This window comes from Lampris incognitus, chromosome 8, assembly GCF_029633865.1.
Source record: "Lampris incognitus isolate fLamInc1 chromosome 8, fLamInc1.hap2, whole genome shotgun sequence".
Classification (NCBI taxonomy): domain Eukaryota; kingdom Metazoa; phylum Chordata; class Actinopteri; order Lampriformes; family Lampridae; genus Lampris; species Lampris incognitus.
The window spans coordinates 35,692,945-35,713,750 of NC_079218.1; the positions used below are offsets into that span (position 1 = coordinate 35,692,945).

At 43.9% G+C, this 20,806-nt stretch overlaps 1 protein-coding gene across 2 annotated transcripts in view; it reads right to left on the bottom strand.

Moving 5' to 3' along the window:
* Window positions 1-20,033, bottom strand: part of gabra1 (gamma-aminobutyric acid type A receptor subunit alpha1) — a 31,688-nt gene extending 11,655 nt beyond the window's left edge. The window contains exons 1-7 of one of the 2 annotated variants that reach the window (XM_056284604.1): window positions 19,954-20,033; window positions 14,576-14,688; window positions 12,623-12,690; window positions 9,206-9,426; window positions 7,374-7,456; window positions 5,761-5,904; window positions 4,318-4,470 (exon numbers count right to left, since the gene is read on the bottom strand). In XM_056284604.1, the coding sequence (XP_056140579.1) occupies window positions 4,318-4,470; window positions 5,761-5,904; window positions 7,374-7,456; window positions 9,206-9,426; window positions 12,623-12,690; window positions 14,576-14,688; window positions 19,954-20,033 (862 nt within the window). Of the gene's footprint in view, window positions 1-4,317; window positions 4,471-5,760; window positions 5,905-7,373; window positions 7,457-9,205; window positions 9,427-12,622; window positions 12,691-14,575; window positions 14,689-19,953 lie in introns of those variants that run through there. The other variant, XM_056284605.1, reaches the window with a different exon arrangement.
* Between the last annotated feature and the right edge of the window lie 773 nt (window positions 20,034-20,806).

Sequence of the window (20,806 nt, forward strand, 5' to 3'; positions counted from 1 at the left end):
TGTTAGGGAACTGCATTACTTTAAATGTGTTACATATATGTATATATATGTATTCATTTTTAGATGTGTAGATTGTCTCTGGCAGACATCACAACACCCTCATTTTGTATTTAACAATTTGGCTGTCTCACAAGATGATGTTGTCTCAAACCATCATAAGAGTCCCCAGCGGGGGGTGGGGTGATATCACATGTAAACGCACACAAAACAATAACAACAGCATGCGAGCTAATGCACGTGTGTGTGCCTGTGCACAGCAGTATCTTCAGCGGCAGGCGGCTCGTGGTGAGCAATATCATGTGCCGCACAAGCTGACTCTGGCCCAGCTGGAACGTGCAGCGGTTCACTGTGTGGACGGGTGCTCTGTATTTGCATAGTCTCGAGTGGCGTGCCTGCTTGTCAGCATGCACTCAAAACGGTGCGAATTAACCTTTGAAAACGTCAATTTGCCCTTTAAGTGTCAGAAGTTAAGCTGCCAACATTCTTGAGAAGGCTTCCTCTGTGACTTAGCCGGGGCTTGAGTGTTGTTTGTGCTCCAGACAATGAAGCAAATACATAACCACAATACAGGGTTTTTCCTACACACAGAATTCCAAAGTGAGCCCCTCGATCCAATCATGTACCTCCTCGACAAAGCTCTGGCCAGCGTCTGCATGTAAAAACACTATGGCGGCATCGCTCCTGTGTGACGCCATGTTGTAATTAGCACAACGCAGCCAGGAAGGACGGTGCTGCTGAAGAAGAGCTCAAAGTCATTTCCCCTGCAGCAGCTGCATGCATGTAGCGCAGGACCAGATGTCCCCCTGAGAACTCACGGCTGTGTTGGGACAGGTCAATCTTGTTTTCTTTCTCACCCAAGTACATCCAATATTAAAAATAGAAAATAGAAAAGGAGGGGGAAAAAGAAAAGTTACCCCAAGTCAAATCCTATCGGTGTAATGTGTTCAACTTTGCAGATGTGGCTTGTAAAATGACTGATTTCTTAAAAAAATGAAACAAAAAATAAAAAAAGAGTTTGCAGTGGTTAAGGGAGGTGCTTTCTACCTTTAGAAAAGTGCCGATATAAAACGTGTAAAACCCACAAAAACTCTGACCTGGAGTCTTTTCATAGAATTTATTGAAGGTTTTCCCTTCCACTGAATGTACTTTTTACCTGGTTGTAACTACAATATTTATACATATATATATATATATACATATATATATATGTGTGTGTGTGTGTATATCGTCATATTGTCTTCAAAAACCTAGTTATGTGGCATTGGAATAAGACGGCCCTGCATAGTCTTTTTCTTTTTGTTTTTCTTCTTAAGCCTTGGGGGGAGGGGGATTTCTACATGTTTTTTTTAATTATTATTATTATTATTTTCGTGTATCCTATATACCTGTTTCAAAAAACTAGAAAATCGGAAAATAAAATTTTCACAAAAAAAAGAAAGAAAAGAGTTTGCAAAGATTTGGGCTTAGTCCGTTTCACATCACTGACAAGTTGCACTACATTTATGCGGCCTGAAGGTAATGAACGCAGACGTGGACATGGGAGGTGGAGGGAAGTCAGGTGTTTTTGTGAAATGATAGGAAATCTTCTTACCATCGTGTTCAGACAGTGGTGTATGAGGCACACGAGGGGACATGGTGCACACGTGTACACATGATGGCAATTATGTAAAGTAGCGTTTCTGCCTCATTTTCAGCCCGGGAAAAAAAACATGCCTGCAGTATGATCATGTGCCGTACATACATATGAGCCAAAGGGGCACATACGCACTGCATTAAAAGAACAGCACGCAATAGAGACAGCCTAGCATGCGCTTCCACCTTGACAGAACAGGCACTAGATCTTAACAATGTCTTGTCACCCCCCCATAAAGCTCTGACTTGGTCAATATCCAGAGGACTGGCAGTAAAACATGATCATCGTCATCTGTGTACATTTTAATCATTCATTCATTGCCATATTGACTTTGCAACCTCTTTGGTGAAAAGGCTTGCCCACCCGTGTCTCAAATGATGCATAATAATGACGAGATGACCCACCTTGTGTTCCAGATGTGCCGCGACGCTGTGCATTTGTAGACCCTAATTAACATGTGTGTGTGTGTGTGTGTCTTCATTTAGGCATGATGTTTTTGCATGCACTGGCATGCATGTGAAGTGATGGAGGAGAACCATTTCTGATAGCATAGGGGATGCTAACGTCCTAGATAGTTGTTTGAATCTAATCTAGGCCACCCTCGTTTTTTCTCAACACGTGACAAACACTGCAGGTAGCCCGCAAGGTTTCACACGCGCGCGCGCGCACACACACACACACACACACACACACACACACACACACACACACACACACACACACACACACACACACACACACACACACACACGCACACACAAGAAAAAAAAAACCCCAATAACAACAGCGATATCACAGAGGGAGGGTATGAAAATGTGCAGAGAAATGCCGAGCTGGAGAAAATCTGGTGCCATAGTTAGACACTCTGGCTGATATTATGTTTCTGGGAAAGCTCTTTAAGCACTGGGCCAAGGGAGACACTGAAGTCCACAGTAAGAAAGAGAGAGAGAGACAGAGAGCGAGAGAGAGAGAGAGAGAGAGAGAGAGAGAGAGAGAGAGAGAGAGAGAGAGAGAGAGAGAGAGAGAGAGAGGGGTAACTCAAGGACATTGGGTCTATCGCTGTGCTTTGCTGCTACTGAGCATGCTGCAGTCTAGCAAGAGCATTCTTTTGGGCGTTGTTATGTAAGACCTCATTGTGACAGGCAGAGATACACACATACACACACCTGTTGCTGCTTTGAGCTCACATACACACATACATGCATGCATGTACATACAGAAGCGCTCACTCACACTCGGGAAAATGTGCACTCGTCCACACTGACCGGGGTATGTGAGGAAATGGCACTACACGCCATGCAAAAAAGGCCACGCATATAAATAACACAAATGCACGGACACTCACTCACACACACACACACACACACTCACTCACTTACACAGGCATGCATATAAACACATGCATGCAAACACACACACACACACACACACACACACACACAATCATACTGGTAGACCAACATGTACACATTCAAAGCAAATAAATGTGTATTCACAGCGGCCCCGTGCTTGGACGTCCGCTGCAGCCAGCTGATCAAAGAACTATAGAGCACTCTCATTGGTGCAGCACAGAGCCCAGCATATTAAATAATAAGGTCGATATACTATCAACACAAAGCATTGTTTGCCTGTGTGTGTGTGTGTGTATGTGCGTGTGTGTGTCAGGGTGTAGGGAGTAGACAACTTTCACACAGCTGAAGCTACACAGACTCAAATTTCATGCTTCCCTGGCATTTGAAACATTTCAAATTTATTGGTCAATTTGGGGCAGATAGGCACTGCACTGAGTGCATCAACAGGTCCTTATAATACATCTTCAAAAAGAAAGAGATGAGCAGCGTCGGCGACTTGGCCAGTGACAGCTGTGTGTAGGTGGGCTGAGAGGTTTTGACAGTGACTTCCACACAGTCCGAAAGCTATTTGTGGTAGTTTTTTTTTTTAAATCAAAATCAGCTGTTTAGCTTGACTGGGGAGTTTTCCAGGGCCTACCCAGTCACTGGCTTGCAACTGAATTCCTGCAGGAGCTTGCCCCGGTACATATTTACTTTACTTTATTATTTAGTATTAAGCAGCTTCACTGTAGAAATTGGGGGCAAAAGGGAAACAGTCATGATTTTTTTTTAACATTATCTGTATTTATATATGTTGTAGTACTGAGCAGTCTTGTCTTGTGGGTGTCCGATATGCCATGGAAACTGTGCAGATGACAATCAGTGAATTTGGAGACCACTGCCCTTACTTCTGGAGTTGAGGCTACCTTCAGTGGGCTAGATCAAAATAAGCTCATATACTGTATGAGAAAATGTGAACAACATTACATACAGCTGTTATATTGAATACCACCAAAGGCCATGTAAATACATTGATTCACAAATTGTCATCCAGTGTTGTCACTGGAAGATACTTTTCTGCAAAATTTCAACAGCATTGGAGAGACACAAAAAAAGAGTATGTAGCTGCTAATAAAGTGTTATTCTCACAACATCACAACACACACACACACACACACATATATATATTTATATAAAATCAAATAATTTTTGATATCTAAGCCAGTTACAGTTCAGGTTTTCCTTGGCGGGTTCCAGAACCAAACCTTTCCAGCCACAGAGGAGCTTTCTGAAACATCAGGCTGCCCTGGGATGCAAATGATGAGGAAAGAGGAGAGAGAGCAGAGGACTCACCAAAGACAGTCCTGGCAGGGACGGACTCTCTGTTGAGCCAGAAGGACACCTGGGACAGGATGACCGTCATGATGCAGGGCAGGTACGTCTGGATCACAAAGTAACCGATCTTCCTCTTCAGGTGGAAGTGGGTCGTCATGACGACATACTCCCCTGTGGTTCACCATACACAGGGCAGGTTCAAAAAGTATACAATAGTGCTGACTCAAAGATGAGTGAAAATGTCAATGAGAGAATAAATGGAAACATATGCCTCATCTATCAACATTTGTAGGGGTACCTGCTGGAAAGTTGCACAGAGATGACTAACTATATGAAATTTTGTATTAAAAACAAGAACTATTCCATATTAGGAAATGCAATACAAATATATGACAATCTGTTGGTCAAAGCCCTCTACTGGTCATGTACCCAGCAGTGCCTTATGTGGCATTCTTCAGATGTGCTGTCATTTGCTCATAGTGTAAAGTGGTTTCGCAAAGGGTTTAAAGATCCAGCGGGCAGTTTTATCGCAGGATGACTTATCAACTAACTCAATAACCGGACTTAACCCAATTTGTTGATGCATTCAGAGCAGCTTGCAGTGAGATGGGATCAGTTATAGAGAGGAAATGCCCCTACAACAGCAAGAGAAATTGTTTGGGTTGTGTCAAATAGCCCATTTTTATATCTGATGGAGACACACTTGAAGGGATCAATGGCCACTTAGTTAACAACCGTAAACGGAAAAGTATTTTAATTTCTCATGATAAATCAATTTCAGTATATAATTAGCATTATGGGATTGAACTAGGTTGGGCCTGACCCTCGGGAGCATGTTGTCAATAAAAGCAAAATGTGGAGTGGGATAGGGTAAGTGCCATCTCAAGCATTACTTTCTTGCCTCAAGCTAGAGTCACTGCAAAGGGGTCACCCATTTTATGCTGTCAGTAATTTATGCCAGTATCAATGGTCTAAGAGGAGGAAAAGAAAGAAAAAAGAAGAAGCTATAATAGCCAGTAGGGAAATAATGAAATCTGGGACATGGTCTCTCATTTGTAACGCCACAAACTGATGTGGTCGAGGCTGTGGAAGAGCTCCGACACAGCTGTCAAAATTAGCCGTGACAGCCTATTTGTTGGTACAGTGACGAATAGTGAGTGGTGTTGATGGATTTCTGGTGAGAAGTGGGTGACTGTAACTGACTTTGCTTTCTCTGTTTTTTTGTTTTTTGTTTTTTTTATCTTGACTCTATTTAACCAACTTGAGTCATTGCAGTGATGCTGTGTGAATGTTGGGATCTAGAGTTCATAATGGGCTGCTGGTCATTGTACCATCAGCACAAACTCATTAAAATCACAATTAGATCTATTATCATATTGATATTTTCGCTTAAAAAAACTAAAAAAAAAAAGTCTGAAATAGGTGTTACTCCATACATTTGGGCCACTGAAGTGAACATACCTGTGCTGGATTGCACTACACCAGAATCCACACTCTGTCCCATCAGATCATACTGGTTCAATCTGGACCCGTCCTCAGCCACCACCACTGACTGGGCAGCACCTCTGGTCCACACATACACCACCTCTGCACGAGTGTAGGCATCTGACAGAGACATATGGACAAGTTCGAAGAGTTTCCAAGTTTGCATGTAGCTGTCTGTCATCATGTACCACCTTATAGGATACAGGGAAAGAAAAGAGGCTCTTCTCTTATGTATTCTCCTCATCCAAACTCACCACAATCTCAACTCATCTTACCTTATCTCTGTTTTCTTTTCTCTTCTCCCCTCCCCCCATCCCATATCATCTTATATCACCTCATCTCATATGTTCACGAGATTCATCCTGTCTAAACTCATCTTCTTCCCATGATCCCATCTCTTCTTATCTCCACTCACCTCTGCCCATCTCATCTCACGACTTCTCTCCTTGCTACGTCAATCGCCCCGCCAGCTCATCTATTTCAGATAATTCCATCAGGTTCCCTCTCAACTCTGCCTCGTGTTATTTTGCTGCATTTTTTTCCCTCCAACTCATCTCAGACATCAACATTAAAAATAAACACACAACAATCCGACAGGACAGCGTGACCTCGGATAAGGCAAGTCACACTTTCCTTCCCTCCAGCCCCCCCCAAAACCTGTCAAAACTGCAGTGAGGCTGGAGCACTGCAGCGAGTGGATGAGCAGACTGCAGACTGCAGCATAAGGATGGGAGCTCATCACTGAAATATTTACGGACTGAGTTCAGTGTAAAAAGGGGGGGGGGGACTCTTCTGTCCTCGTACTCGCACTGCGACGCTCTCTCAACAGAACACCAAATTTCACAGTCACGGTATCTCGCTCAACCATCTGTATCTCACTCTAGTCCACGTTCCCTATTTCCCCTTGGACTTGGGTCTTGTTCTCTGTGTCGCCCCTTTTTTCTCTCCCTTTTTCTTTCCAAACTTACTCTTATTCTCTCTCTCTCTCTCTCTCTCTCTCTCTCTCTCTCTCTCTCTCTCTCTGTTTCTCTCGCTCTTTCTCTGTCTCCCTTATTTTCTCCTTACATCCCTCACCAATCTCCCCCTCTCTTTAGCCATTTTCTAAAGGATGATTCGGGGTCAGGCTAACTGGCAGTGGTGAGCAGCTGGCGTGATACGCTGGAAGTATGACAGAAAGAGCTGCCCTGCATAAACATAGGTCTGTGCACCGCATGCCTGGCAGGGTCTCGGAGGGCCTGGCGGGGCACAGTGGTGGGTGGGGTGAAGCAGAGGGTGGGGTACCTCAGAGGACAGGTCTCCAGGGGAAACAGCTGCTACCAGGCTGTCAGCCCCTATCAGGAACTGGTACTGGGGTCATGCTTTCATTTCGATAGTGACAGTGTGTCAGAAAAATGTGTGTGTGTGTGTGTGTGTGTGTGTGTGCGTGCGTGCGTGCGTGCGCGTGTGTGTGTGTGTGTGTGTGCTCTGTATGAGTGAAAGAGAGATGTGTGATGCACGAGTGAGGAAAAAGACATGGAAAGACAAATAGAAAACAAGACCTACATACTAGGTCAAAACCTTGTATGGCTGAGTTAAAGGGGGCCACTTACAGCTGCCAAACTTTAGCGGACAGGCATGGGCGTCCATAGGAAAGTCTTCCAGGTGCATAGGACATTCTGCTCGCACTGTGAGTCTAGAGGGGGCGAGAGAGAGCAGAGACATAGGCAATGCACTGGTGCAAGAATGGCAAAACAGGAAAGTGAGACACATGGAACATGTCACAAAATATGTCCCCCCATCCCTTGGCATCCCAGGACTATTTAATTGCAGCCACTCTGCTGCAAACAGACAGAGTCATGTGTCGCACGCTTGTGTGTCTTGACAGCTTGGTGAAAAACAGCATGCCAGGCCATTTCCTGTGACACACTAATCCCCCGTCCATCCATCATCTCGCTCATCTGGGACGGCGATATGGGCTCCACCCCCAGCCCCTCCCACAACTATAAACATGCTAGAAGAATGCTTTACAACGCTGGCCTCTGTGCTCACGGATTAGAGATGTGCTGTAGCGTGTATTAACAATGCACAGACATCTGAGTTTTTTTTTTCCATCGCTACGCCTAAAGGGTGCTATTTTACCCCCCTCCCTTTTCCGTATCAACTCAACCCTACTGAGAGGCCTCGCGTGGTCATCTCTCGGCTCATCTGATGGTATACCTTATCTTAGCACTCCCAGCTGACACATATCAGCCCCAATGTGATATATCATCAGGGGGGAAAACCAATTCTGCCTTTCTGGGTGGGTAGATGGGGGTACTTTGACAGAAAAAACAACAGTACTAGGGATAAAAATGGTGAAGATAACTTGAAGATGAGTGTTTATTGGTGTTTAACTTTTTTTTTTCTCTTCACATTTTTCACCTTTGTAAATTTTTCATCATTTCCCTTGAAACTTTTAATAAGTTGCATTGAAATATGACTTTCTGGTCTTAATATTTATAAATCAGCAGTGAGCCTTTTCACTATGGATGAGGAATTTGGTTGTTTTTGTAATGAACAAGTAATATACGTTTATAGGACATATCTATATAAGTACCTTAGATGCCATACATCACAAGCACATTGCCGCCCTTCTTTTCCATCAAATAAAAACCATTTGGATAGCGAAAAGACACAGGCCAAGTGTTTTTTTTTTTTCAATTATTTATGTAGAAAAGAAAGATTATTTTGGGATGGTGCAGTTCAAACACATTGCAGGACAACTGGAGAGTCTAAATTATCCATAGCAGTGAATGAACTGGGTGGGACAGCAACACGTCCAGCATGTCTCTCTGATTTCTATTGAACCTAGAGCAATCTAGATCAACGCTAGGCTGTGTTTTTACAGTCGGCGTGTGGAGTGTGGGGAGGTGTGTTGGGGGTGTCTGGCTGGGAGAGCTAGTGTCGGATCAGCTGGGGGACCTTGGTCTGCTGCGTCCGGTGGGCCCAAGGACCACGGCCCTACCCGGAGTTGCGCCCGAAGAGGGTGATCTGACAGCACACGGGAGTGGCGCAGGCTAAGCTAACTGCTAGCCCATGTAGACCGGCAGTTCTGACAGTCATCCTGGCTGGTTCTCTTGGAGAGTGATTTTTTTTTTTTTTAGTTTGAATATATGTGTTAGTTTGGATATATGTGTTCTTGTAGTTCTTGACGTTTTTAGATATGTGTTTTTGCCTTAGTGTTGCATTGCTGTGGGCTGGGGGAAATGATATATCATTTAATTTCATCTACACAAATACATGAAAAGAAATGACAAATAAAGTGTTCCTGATTACTGATTCCTGAACCCTGCCAACATCATGTTTAGCCACCGCTACTCTTCAAGCAAGCAGGTATAGACAATGAATAAAGGAAAAAGAAAAAAGAAAGCACCACAGAGACATATTTGGAGTTTTGTCCTACCTCATGGTGTAGAGCAGTGTGCCTTCCTCTGTAATTCGGAGCAGCTTGTTGGGCATGGTCATGTTGTGGGCAACAGACTTTTTGCCATTGTGGAAGAAAGTGTCCGGGGTCCAGATTTTGCTGGCCATCAGGTTATTGAGACGCAGCACAGCCATGGGGCCTTTGAATTTTAGCCTCTCATCCTTCCAGCTCTGTCTGAAGAACACATCTATGGTGTATTCCTATTGGGTGAAGAGGAGGTGAGGTGAGAGAACAGATACAGAGAGTGAGAGGGAGAGAGAAAGAGGCAGAGCGAGAGTTAAGAGGCAAGGACAGAGAGGATGAGCACACCCAGATGTCAAACACCTCCGTCCAGCTGTTTTCTCTTTATCCTTATGTGCCTGTTGGAGGAACCTCGGGTAGGATGCTCCCCAACCCTACTGCTTACCCCCCAAGGAGGAGGTTAAGTTTTTGCCCTTGTCTGTTTGTCTGTCAGCAAAATATTACAAAGAACATGCGGATGGATTCTTACATAATGTTGTAAGCAGGTGGGCCTTAGGGCAGGGGAATGACCCATTTTGGTGTTGACATTTTGATTTTTTTTTTTTTTGAGATACATAACTTTTTGTGAAAAGTGACCTCATAAAAATGAAGAGGAATGTTTGAAATGTTCTAGAAAGGACTGGGCAGAATGTTTCGTTATGGGTGTGGGGTTTCCTTTTTTTCACCCTGTATTTTATTACACAATGTACAACAATGATGTCATTGTATTGGGAGGAACTGCTCAATTTTGATAATTTGCACTCCCTGAATATGCTTGTTGGCCCTTTTTCTATGCTTCATTATTTTGTTTTTGTTGTTGTTTTTTCACTACACATCATTTTCACTTCCTAATGGTAGCCGCTAGACTTTTTTCTCAGTTGCGTACTGTAGGCTTATGTTAAAAACCTTGACAAAACATAGGGCTTATCTGCTCTATGTGGATGTGCAAGCCTGATTTTTATCTGAAAGAGTATAACTCCACCACCGGAGGTTGTAAATATATCTGGAGTGGTACTGAACAGTTGTATGGGCCACTGCTGCTCCCTTTTTTGTCATAAAATGAAACAGTTATACTGTAAATAAGCAACTGGGTATGTTAATGAATGGAATACCGCTGTTGAACCATCCCGTATCAGCTTATTTGGTAATACACTGGGGAGGAATGTGAGAGGAATGACCATTGTAACCATTCAACTTTGGGAAGACTTTGGTGTTTAATAATGTGATTTATGTGGGACACAACAAAAGGGGCCTTGGACACAACATTAGCAAGATGCTTCATTTTGAAGCTTGCTAATGACTGGGGCTGTGGGCAGGTTTTAATGGTTCCACACCGCTGCCTGACAGAGTAAAGAGAGCTAGTGAGATTACAGTGTGCCCCCCCCACACACATACACACACACACATCATATCAGTCCTCTTTCCGTGTGAGATAATTAGTATGAGCTGAAACACAACGTCTCTTCCTCCCAGCCTGGCCGTTACTTTGAACTCAGGCATCTGACACAATTAACTGAGATTATGTCAAGTACAGCACACAGATTTCATGAGAATAAACCAAGATATTTATTTATTTATTTTAATCTTCCCCTTTGTTTTTTGCTATTCTTCACATGGCGTTAGAGTGGCAGAAACATGTTTGGGAGATGCGTAAGTTTCCAATGTCCTAGGAGTTAGTGATTTAGATCTCATTTTTTTAATATGTCTTTTTTTTCCCCCAGATGGTACTTGATGAATTACCCAATTTGTCATTTAATGATGTTTCATTAACATATTCATATACATGGATGACATGCAGGTGGCTGGTGTGACAGAGGAAGATGCAGAGGACAGGAAGAGATTGAAACCGATGATCCACTGTGGCGACCCCTAACGGGAGCAGCTGAAAGTAGTGGTAGATCATAATAATAAGGCATGGACTTCAACTTATCTGCTTTTTGCCTTTTAATAATGCAGTATATTTAAACAACACAGAAGGAAGCTCAGTCATCCCATTGCTCCCAATAAATGCTCCCTGAGATTATTTTTTTTGTTGTTTCATTTTTTTTTTATCCTCCCCCCCCCTTTTTCTACCTAATTGTATCCGGCCAATTACCCCACTCTTCCGAGCCATCCCGGTTGCTGTTCCACCCCCTCTGGCGATCCAGGGAGGGCTGCAGACTACCACATGCCTCCTCCGATACATGTGGAGTCGCCAGCCGCTTCTTTTCACCTGACAGTGAGGAGTTTAACCAGGGGGACATAGCGCATGGGAGGATCACGCCATTCCCCCCGATTCACCCTCCCCCCCCGACCAGGTGCCCCAACTGATGAGAGGAGGTGCTAGTTCAGTAACCAGGACACATCCACATATGGATTCCCACCCGCAAACATGGCCAAATGTGTCTGTAGGGATGCCCAACCAAGCCGGAGGTAACACGGGGATTCAAACTGCCAATCAACGTGTTGGTAGGTAACAGAATTGACTGCCATGCTACCCAGACGCCCCGCCTGAATTTCTTTTGTCACGTTGACCACAAACTGGGGAAATATCACTGAATCTGCATCAAACATCTACTCAATGGTTGGGAGACTTCGTCAAAAGCGCCGGGATCTATTTGGCATTTGATAATGATAATGGGACTCCTAGTAGAGGATCAGCTTCACATCATACATCATCACAACTTGGGAAAGAAAGACCTGATACTGAATCTGAGGGCCAGACTTTTAAAAATCCTCATCGTTTCTTCTTGGCTCTCCATATTTTTCACAATACTTATTAGCTTTTGTCTCTGGTCTCTTTTGAAGCTACTGGGAAAAAAAAAAGATCAGGAAGTGGAAATGAGATCAATTTTCACTATCTGAATTTGACTGATTTCAATAAAGTAGTTGAAGCCCACCTATGACAGCTCTACATAACCATTGTCTGAAAGCCTGAAAATTAAGGCTGAAAATGTAGCACATCTCATCAGCTATTTTACACAGTGACACTTTTATGAAGACAAAACTTTTGTCGATGGAGGATCCTATAGGTCATTGGTGGCATAGCAAACCAATCCACAAATCTGAGGTCACATTATGCAACAAATATTGACATGCACATTAAAAGCCACATGATCGCATTTACAGCCTGGAGTCTGGGTTGGCATTTATCTGGGAATTGACTAAGAGCTTTAATAAATACATTCCATGCACTTGACATTTTATTTAGCCATAAAAAGTTAATCGGATGAATGATCAAATTAATAAACATCTTGCCATTTAGAGACAACAGCTCCCTGACAGATGAGATACAGGTGTCAGGTGGAAAGGTGAGAGTGGGCGACGGGTTGGGTGGTGGTGGTGGTGGTAGTGTTGGTGGTGATGGTGGTGGCGGGGTTTGCAATGACATTTAAAAAGAGGCAAGGAAAAGCTTACCATGTCATGGTCTGAGACCGGCCCAATACTGGTCACGAAAATGTCAGTCTTGACTTCAGTTACACGCTCTGTTGAAGCAGGAAATTGGGAGAGTGAGTGTCCATCAGCACCTCCCATTAGCCTCCAACTACCTGTTAATTCAAGACCACCTGGCTAAAGCCCCCAGTCTGTTAAACCTATTTGATGTAATTTTTAACACAAAGACATGCTCAGACCGCTCAGACAAACTGGCAAGTTAACATGCACGCAAGCATAAGCTCACAGCAGAAATTTAAAAAAAAAATCAGATGTCGAAAATCATTTCTTCAGGTATTGCTTTCGGTGTGAGGTCCGTTACCTAGACAGTGGTTCAGTCTCATGATAAAATATTCACAATAATCTGCCCTGACATAAAATGAGCCATCTTGGCCCAATAATTCTAGTGCCTCCAAAATGGATCCACTGGGAATTTTTGTGGATGTGGGGGGTTAGGTGCTCTTTGTGGATTCAGAAGCTGAAATCTGTCAGCATGATTTATGAATGACTCCCATCATAATCTGTAATTTCTATCCCCCCCAGCCGCTGAAACTCTATAGAGCGCTGGTGCCATTCCCTCGTCAGTTTGTACGCTTGCTGCATTGCACTGAGAGATCCTCAATGTCCTTCACACACCAACACTCAGACTATCTCTCCCTGCCTCTTAGTCGCTCTCTCTCTCTCTATGTATCCCTCTCCGTCTCTCTCTATGTATCCCTCTCCCTCCCTTCCTCCCTCTCTCTCTCTCTCTCTCTCTCTCTCTCTCTCTCTCTCTCTCTCTCTCTCTCTCTCTCTCTCTCTCTCTCTCTCTCTCACCTTGCCTGTGTTTTCTCTTTCCAATTATGGACAGTTGGTAATAGGGTGAAGCAGGAGACCACACAATAAAGTGACATTTACAGTATTATATAACAAAGGCTGGCTCTAATGAGAGTGTCTGTTGTCTTAGCTGTTGGGGCAGGTGAAACATTAATCTTCTCTCTTCCAATCTGATACTAAGGGTAAATTCATCTCAAGATGATTCAAAAGGAGCATCGTGTCAGTGGAAAAGAGAGACTAAAAGTGGACACTTTGGAAGTTTTCAGGGCTAATTTAGGTACGTTTGTTAGAAGCTGTTGGTGCTGATGCATTGTCACCATGTACGACAAAATAAACCCTCAGTTATCAATCAAAGACGGTTGAATGAGTTTATGTGGATACGTTTATTGACAGATACGTTTCATCACCCAACTAAGTGACATCTGCAGTCTAAACTGACTGCAGGTATTCCCACCCTTATAAACAATACAGTGCAATACGGTGCCTCACGACCAAACCCAATGACCAGTTTCATATGCAAATATGGGTGTGACCTTGACCGTGTGTACTATTCACAGAGGATTAGGGATTGTTGCAATCACAGCATAGTAAGATGGCGACAGATGTATAATGACTGAAACCAACAACCAGTTTCATGATCAGATACGGGTGTGCCCATTAACTAGAGTTTCAATGGCCATGTGTACTGTTCACATAGGGTTGGGGAATAGTTTGCAATGGCCATCGAAACTCTAGTTAATGGGCACACCCATATCTGATCATGAAACTGGTCATTGGTTTTGGCTTTTATACACCTGTCACCATTTTACAATGCTGTGATTGCAACAGTCCCTAATCTTCTGTGAATAGTACCTATGATCAATGGTCACATCTATATTTGCATGTGAAACTGGTCGTTGGTTTCGGTCGTGAGGCACTGTATTGCACTGTATTGTTTATAAGGGGTGGGGATACCTGCAGTCAGTTTAGACTGAAGATGTCACTTAGTTGGGTGATGAAACGTATCTGTCAATAAACGTATCCAGATGAACTGATTCGACCTTCTTTGATTTTCTTACCTGGATTATTGAGCATGCATAAAGACCTCAGTAATCAAATAACCAGTGAACTGGGCTCACTTACCTCCCAGTCCTGGTCTGAGACGATTGTCGTAGCCATCCAAAAGGCTATCTAAGATCTTGGTGAACACGGTGGTGTTATCTTTCTGTTCGTCTGTCATACCGTTCTGCCCAGAACTGGAAAATCAAGGAGGAAGAAAGCCCAAAGTCAAAATCGCACTCACAAACACAGTCAAAATAACCTGTCTAATCCCCACACACATAAGAGTCATAAATAAGAGCCCAGATGAGGAGGTCTCTGAAGCTAGAGGGATTTTGACTTGCTCTTCAATGCAATGGACGACTCATAAAGCACAATGAGACAAAAACAATGTGTTGCGTCATGTCAGCTATTTTACAACTGCATGATTATTTGACGTGTTATTCAACTGGACAGAGAGAGAGAGAGAGAGAGAGAGAGAGAGAGAGAGAGAGAGAGAGAGAGAGAGAGAGAGAGAGAGAGAGAGAGAGAGAGAGAGAGAGAGAGAGAGAGGGAGAGAGGGGGGGGGAAGATATATATTTGTTAATGCTGATTATAAATGTGTTATGTAAACATGGAGGATTTAAATCTTGTTGATGCGATATAAATAACTGTGTATATAAGTGTACACTGCTGGACTGGAGGGTACACATGGTGGGTGTGTGCAAATGATTTCAATCCATAACAAATAGACTCCCTCTAAAAGCAAATCCTGAATTTTTAGATTTTATATCCTGAATGTGATATGTATTTTCATCGGTGGGACGCAAAGCTCCATGCAAAGCTGCAGAGCTGCAGAGCATATGCAGACACACACATGCAGACACAATCTCTCAAACTGAGAAAAAACATTATAATGTATCATTTATACATAAATATTGTCTTTTAAATAGCAAAGGCCTGTGACTGGGCTTTTTGAACAGTATGGAACAAAAGCTTCAATCCATGCTGAAAACACCCCAAGTCAGTAATTGTGTGAATAGACTTTGCACCATATCTACTCATAAATATTCCAATATCCCCTTTATCTGCAATAGGGATTTTAATAACAGTGTGTAAACGTATGTCTCAACAGCAGGATTTGTAAGCGGTTGGAGGCTGTTAAAGTGTGAGTGTGAGTGTGTGTGTGTGTGTGTGTGTGTGTGTGTCTGTGTGCGCGCGTGTGCACATGCACATGCATTCGGGTGCATGCACGTGTCTGTTTTATCCACATGAAACAATGCACTTATGCATGTATGTGTGCTGGGACACATTCATGCAGCTGTTTTTGTGCATGAGAATAATCACATGAAAGTCTCTCTCATAAATAATTGTGTGCCCCAAAGCATTTCCTTTCCATCCTCTCCCCTTCTTTCTGCCAATGGCAGCCCTCCCTGGTTCGATTGCATGCTAAATAAACACTGCCAAGTGTTTGGAAACAAGCTTCCCAAGCTGAACAGCTCCAAGGAGAGGGGGAGGTCATCAAGATTAGTTAGTGGGGACCTGCGACAGAGAAAAAAGAGGGGTGGGGTTGGGTACTAAGAGGCTAAAAGAAGTCTGGAAGAAGAAAAAAAAATGCGGAGAGGGCTTCAAAGGGAAGACAAAGAAAAGGAAAAAAAAACTAGAGATGGAGATGATGGAGATAGAGGATGGGTAGATAAAAGAGCCTATGAACAAACAGAGGGGAGAGTGAGGGTGAGCGACATTGGAGACACTGGCAAGTGAAAGGGGAGCGGTGATCAGTGAGGGTATAGTCTTAGATGGGGTGGAGACAGATAGAGAGCGAGAGAGAGAAATAGAGAGCGCGAGAGAGAGAAAGAGAGAGAGAGAGAGAGAGAGAGAGAGAGAGAGAGAGAGAGAGAGAGAGAGAGAGAGAGAGAGAGAGAGAGAGAGAGAGAGAGAGAGAGAGAGCGAGAGGGTGAGATGGGGAGTGGGGAATGAGGCAGATCACACAGCTTTAAATGTGAGCTGCTACATTTTGCTGTCCAAATCAGGATATGCTTCTTGCATCACACATGGATTTGTAAGGTTAATACCACCAACTATCTGCAATTCAATCAAATCTGCCCCCGCCCCACCAACACCAAAAAACCCCCCCAAAAAAAACCTTTCAAAGAACTGAAACAAGCTTTTCAACGCTAGCAGCTGGGATCAGCCATTTTGATATAACAACATGACAGTGTTATTTGAAGGTAATTGATGTGCCATTCTCCAAAAAACAATAATTAATCTGTCTTGCTCAGGTGTGATCAGCCAATTAAACATCAGCACAGGAAACAAATGGTGTATGCAAAAAAAAAAAAAAAAAGATCGTCTGAGGCTTAAAGAGAACAAAATGGCTCTCTTGCTTTTGTCCTCTACTTATCTTCCAAATAGTCTGAGTAGATGGGACATGCTAATGTTTAGTGTGTGTGCAACCCCCAGAGTTACAACATCCATACTGGATCCTCCATATCCTCCACCGACAGCAAACAACTAAGGATGCCCCTCAGTGCCTTCAACTTCACCGTTAATTAGAAAGAACGTGGCAGAGGGGAATATTTGCAAAGTGGAGAATGGGGAGGAGGGGGCATGCAGGGCTGGGAAAAGGAGGAGGGGAAGGAGGATATTTCAGTAGGGAATGCACATGTTTATCAACCAGTGGCCACTTCCTCTTAAAACACTGTACACCATCACCATCTACAGGTCATCCGGACAGCAACATATCTGTTCACAGCACTCGCTCAGCTTTCTCTATCCATCTCTCTTGTCCCTCCTCTTTCTGTCTGTCTGTCTCGCTCTCGCACTCGCTCTCTCTTTCTCTGTGTCAGTCCCTCTTCCTCTTACTCCATGTATTTATGTCTGTGGGTCTCTATATCCCTGCTCTGGATAACAAATCATGAAGCCATTTCTTTCTTTATCAACATACAGTAGCACAGTGCTGTGTCGTGCTGATTACTGTGTCTCTCTGAAATCCCCCAAGGTGTGTGTGTGTGTCTGTGTGTGTGTGTGTGTGTGTGTGTGTGTGTGTGTGTGGACTTTAGCATTTGACTTCAAGTGGAAGGAGTATACAGTAAATCTCGATGTGATAATTGCTCTGGACTTTATGGCGTCCGTTCTTCAGTAAAGTGACTTTTGGCTGGATGTGTAATTTCCTCTAAGCAGGCTGCTCAAAGTACAGTGCATCAAACCCAGTAAATCAGACCAATAGTATGCCGCATGACTAAAATCACTAGCAACAATACTGATTCATCAGTCAAATCAATTAAGCCCATATGCATTTCCCACAGTGATGCATGTCATGCTCCACAAGTGAAACCGGAAACGTGCCGTCTGCATTACTCGTGCAAGCGCATGCCGCTGGGGTATGTAAACTGGATCATGTACTGCATGCAGTGCCGTGTGTTGGTGGTGTAGTGGTTGTCACTGAGAGGAAAGCAAGCCTAACCACTTCAATGCATCACGATTCGAGTCAACTCCAGTGACCACCTCTGACAGGTCCACTGAATTATTCAGCCCTGCAGAAGAGCCAGATCGCTCCAATCTCCCCAGGATTCACAAGAGCCACCATGGGACAAGAGGTCCACTTGATCTCAGTGCCTTGGCAGCAGATGCTGCATTTTAGCTCAGGTATTGTCGTGGTGACCATTTGCACATGTTGAATGCTCGACTTGTGCTACATGCATATTTGGGTGCAGCTGTGATCCATGTTAATCCTGGGAAGGGGAGTTGGATTAATGATGTTTGGAGGTGTCCTGCACATGACTGCCTGCGGTTTGAATCATGTGGAGATTAGTGCCGTAGCAGTCACGTGACAGTGGGTCATATTGCTGTCATCTCTCATCCAGTCCCTCTCTTTTACTCACTTCTCTCTACCCCCAACCTTGTACCGCTTCCTCTCTCTCTTTTGCTCCCTCTCTCTTTCATCTCTCTCTCTCTCTCTGTCTCCCCCTTTCTACCTCTTAATATTCTCACTCCCCCCCAAACCTTCTCCCTCACCCCCTAACTACTTCAAACCTCTCTAACCCCAAACTTCTCCTCTCTCTCTCTCGTTTGCTCTCTCTCTCTCTCTCTGTCTCCCCCTTTCTACCTCTTAATATTCTCACTCCCCCAAAACCTTCTCCCTCACCCCCTCAGACTAGCTTCATCTAGTCAGAAAGGCACGAACTGAGGAAGCCTCTCGGATGAGAGGCGAAATGTCTTCACGGATAGATACCAAGTCCAGTTGCACTTGATTCAACTCTTTTGGATAGCCATGACCTGGATGAATGAAAACATTCACAGACATCTCACCTCCTAACTACTTCAAACCTCCCTAACCCCAACCTTCCCCCCCCCTCTCTCTGTTTGTCTCTCTGTTGGGGTTATATCCAGCACCCCCACTGCTGACATTGAAAACTGTGTCTGTACATTGGCCATATCATCCTTGCGGCCATTGTGAAATGTGCCACCAGAAAAAAAAAAAGAAGAAAAAAAAACACATGTAGATCTCATCTGTGCCAAAATGACAGGGTGTTACACAAAGCAGCCACACAGTTTAACACTGACAGTTCTGAAGAAGGTAATTTGGTCAGGTGTCCCGCAAGGCTGCTGAACCTAAGTGAAGTGATAGCATGGATGATTGCTATTTTGGTTTCTAAAACGTTCTCACCTCCTCCTCTGAGTTTGCAACTCCTGTTATCTCTACAAAATCATATGGCATGAATGTTTCCTTTGGGCATCCCCAAATTACTGCCAGTGGCAAGACCACCATCACCCAAGCAATATGCAGAGAAACATAGCTGTCTGGTCCAAAAAAGGAAATCATTACAAATGTAAAACCACTCCTCTCAATCACCTATTAACACCTGTATGGATTAGGTTATTGACCAGCTGAGTGGGGGTGTAACTAGCTTCCTCCTTTGGCCAGCTAATCAACTCATTGGCTGACTTGTTCCTGACTGTCTGCCTGCCTCTTTGTTGGACTAGCTTGCTAGCTGCCTGGCGATAAGGGATGGGTCACAGCATGAGAAGATAATTGTGCTTCTCAACGAAATCTATTCTAATTCTGCGCCTTGTCGTGAGCTCTTGAGAGATTAATTTTGGTGACTCCTCTGTAGCTACACCACAGAACGCATAACTGTCTTCAATGACAGAGAGTTTCCACCTTGTGCCTCGGCGAAATATACTGTAGGCCATATTTAGACCTATATTGCACTGTAAAGGATTTGTTACGCTCTCACATCTCCATTACTACATGACAGCTATATGGGGGCAAGCACTTGAAATGACAGCAGGTAGCCTGGGTTTGCATGGTCAAGCAAAAGAAGATTTACTTTGGTGTTTGGATTGCCCATATTTCTAGAGACAGCCTATTCAATTGGGGCACCAACTGATTTTTTTTTCATCCCCGCACAATCATTATTTTCATGGTCAAGCCTGTGTCATATGCAGTACAGTATTTGTTAAAGACATATTAGTCTTACCTTTTCCCACCCAGCACAATCTTGGCGGTAAGTAAGCAGGCCGACAGACACAGCAAGGCTGTCCTGCTCCGTCCACACATGGTTGCAATATGAGGACCTTTCACAGCTGGAGGAGAGACAATCAATATGATTAGATGATGGAACACATAGAGGTGAGGTGGTGATAGAGGTGGAGGCGATGGAACATGTGAACCAACTTCCCACCAGTACGTCCTAGTTGATCACATCAAATTCTAGTACATATTACACATGTATGTTGGGGTTTAGTACAGATGTGTTGGCTATGATGGATTAGACCTAACAACAAAGCTCTCAAAGATTCGCTCATGGCAAATGAATCAAACCAAATGGTGCTGCCGCATGCATTAGGCTATCGCATACTGGCTTGACACATACACATGCAGGCGTTAAACCGTTCGTATCACGCCTCATTTTGAATTATCTGTCAAACTGACAGGAGAGTAGCCTACACCCTGACTGAGAGGAGGACCGGAATTAAATGGAGGAGAACTGAGCAAGCGTAGACTATCTAATGCTTTAAAAAAAAAAAGAGGAGATAACTATGTCTGGTAAGCGCACACCCAAAATGCATGCATGCACTGTGGGATGCAATACACCATAGCTGCATAATGAATCAGATCAAATAGCAAGAGAAGACATCATCGACCACATAGCATCGGACGTAAGCCTGTAGCACCTGTACACCATCGCCTCCACTCACAGCCTGCACACGGCGGTACCGCAACCATCCAACTAAACCCTCAATCCAAACAAAAAGAAAAAAACAAGACCAATACAAAACATTTCCCCGGGATCATTAGCAAATGCTGTCCACATCACCATAACGATACGG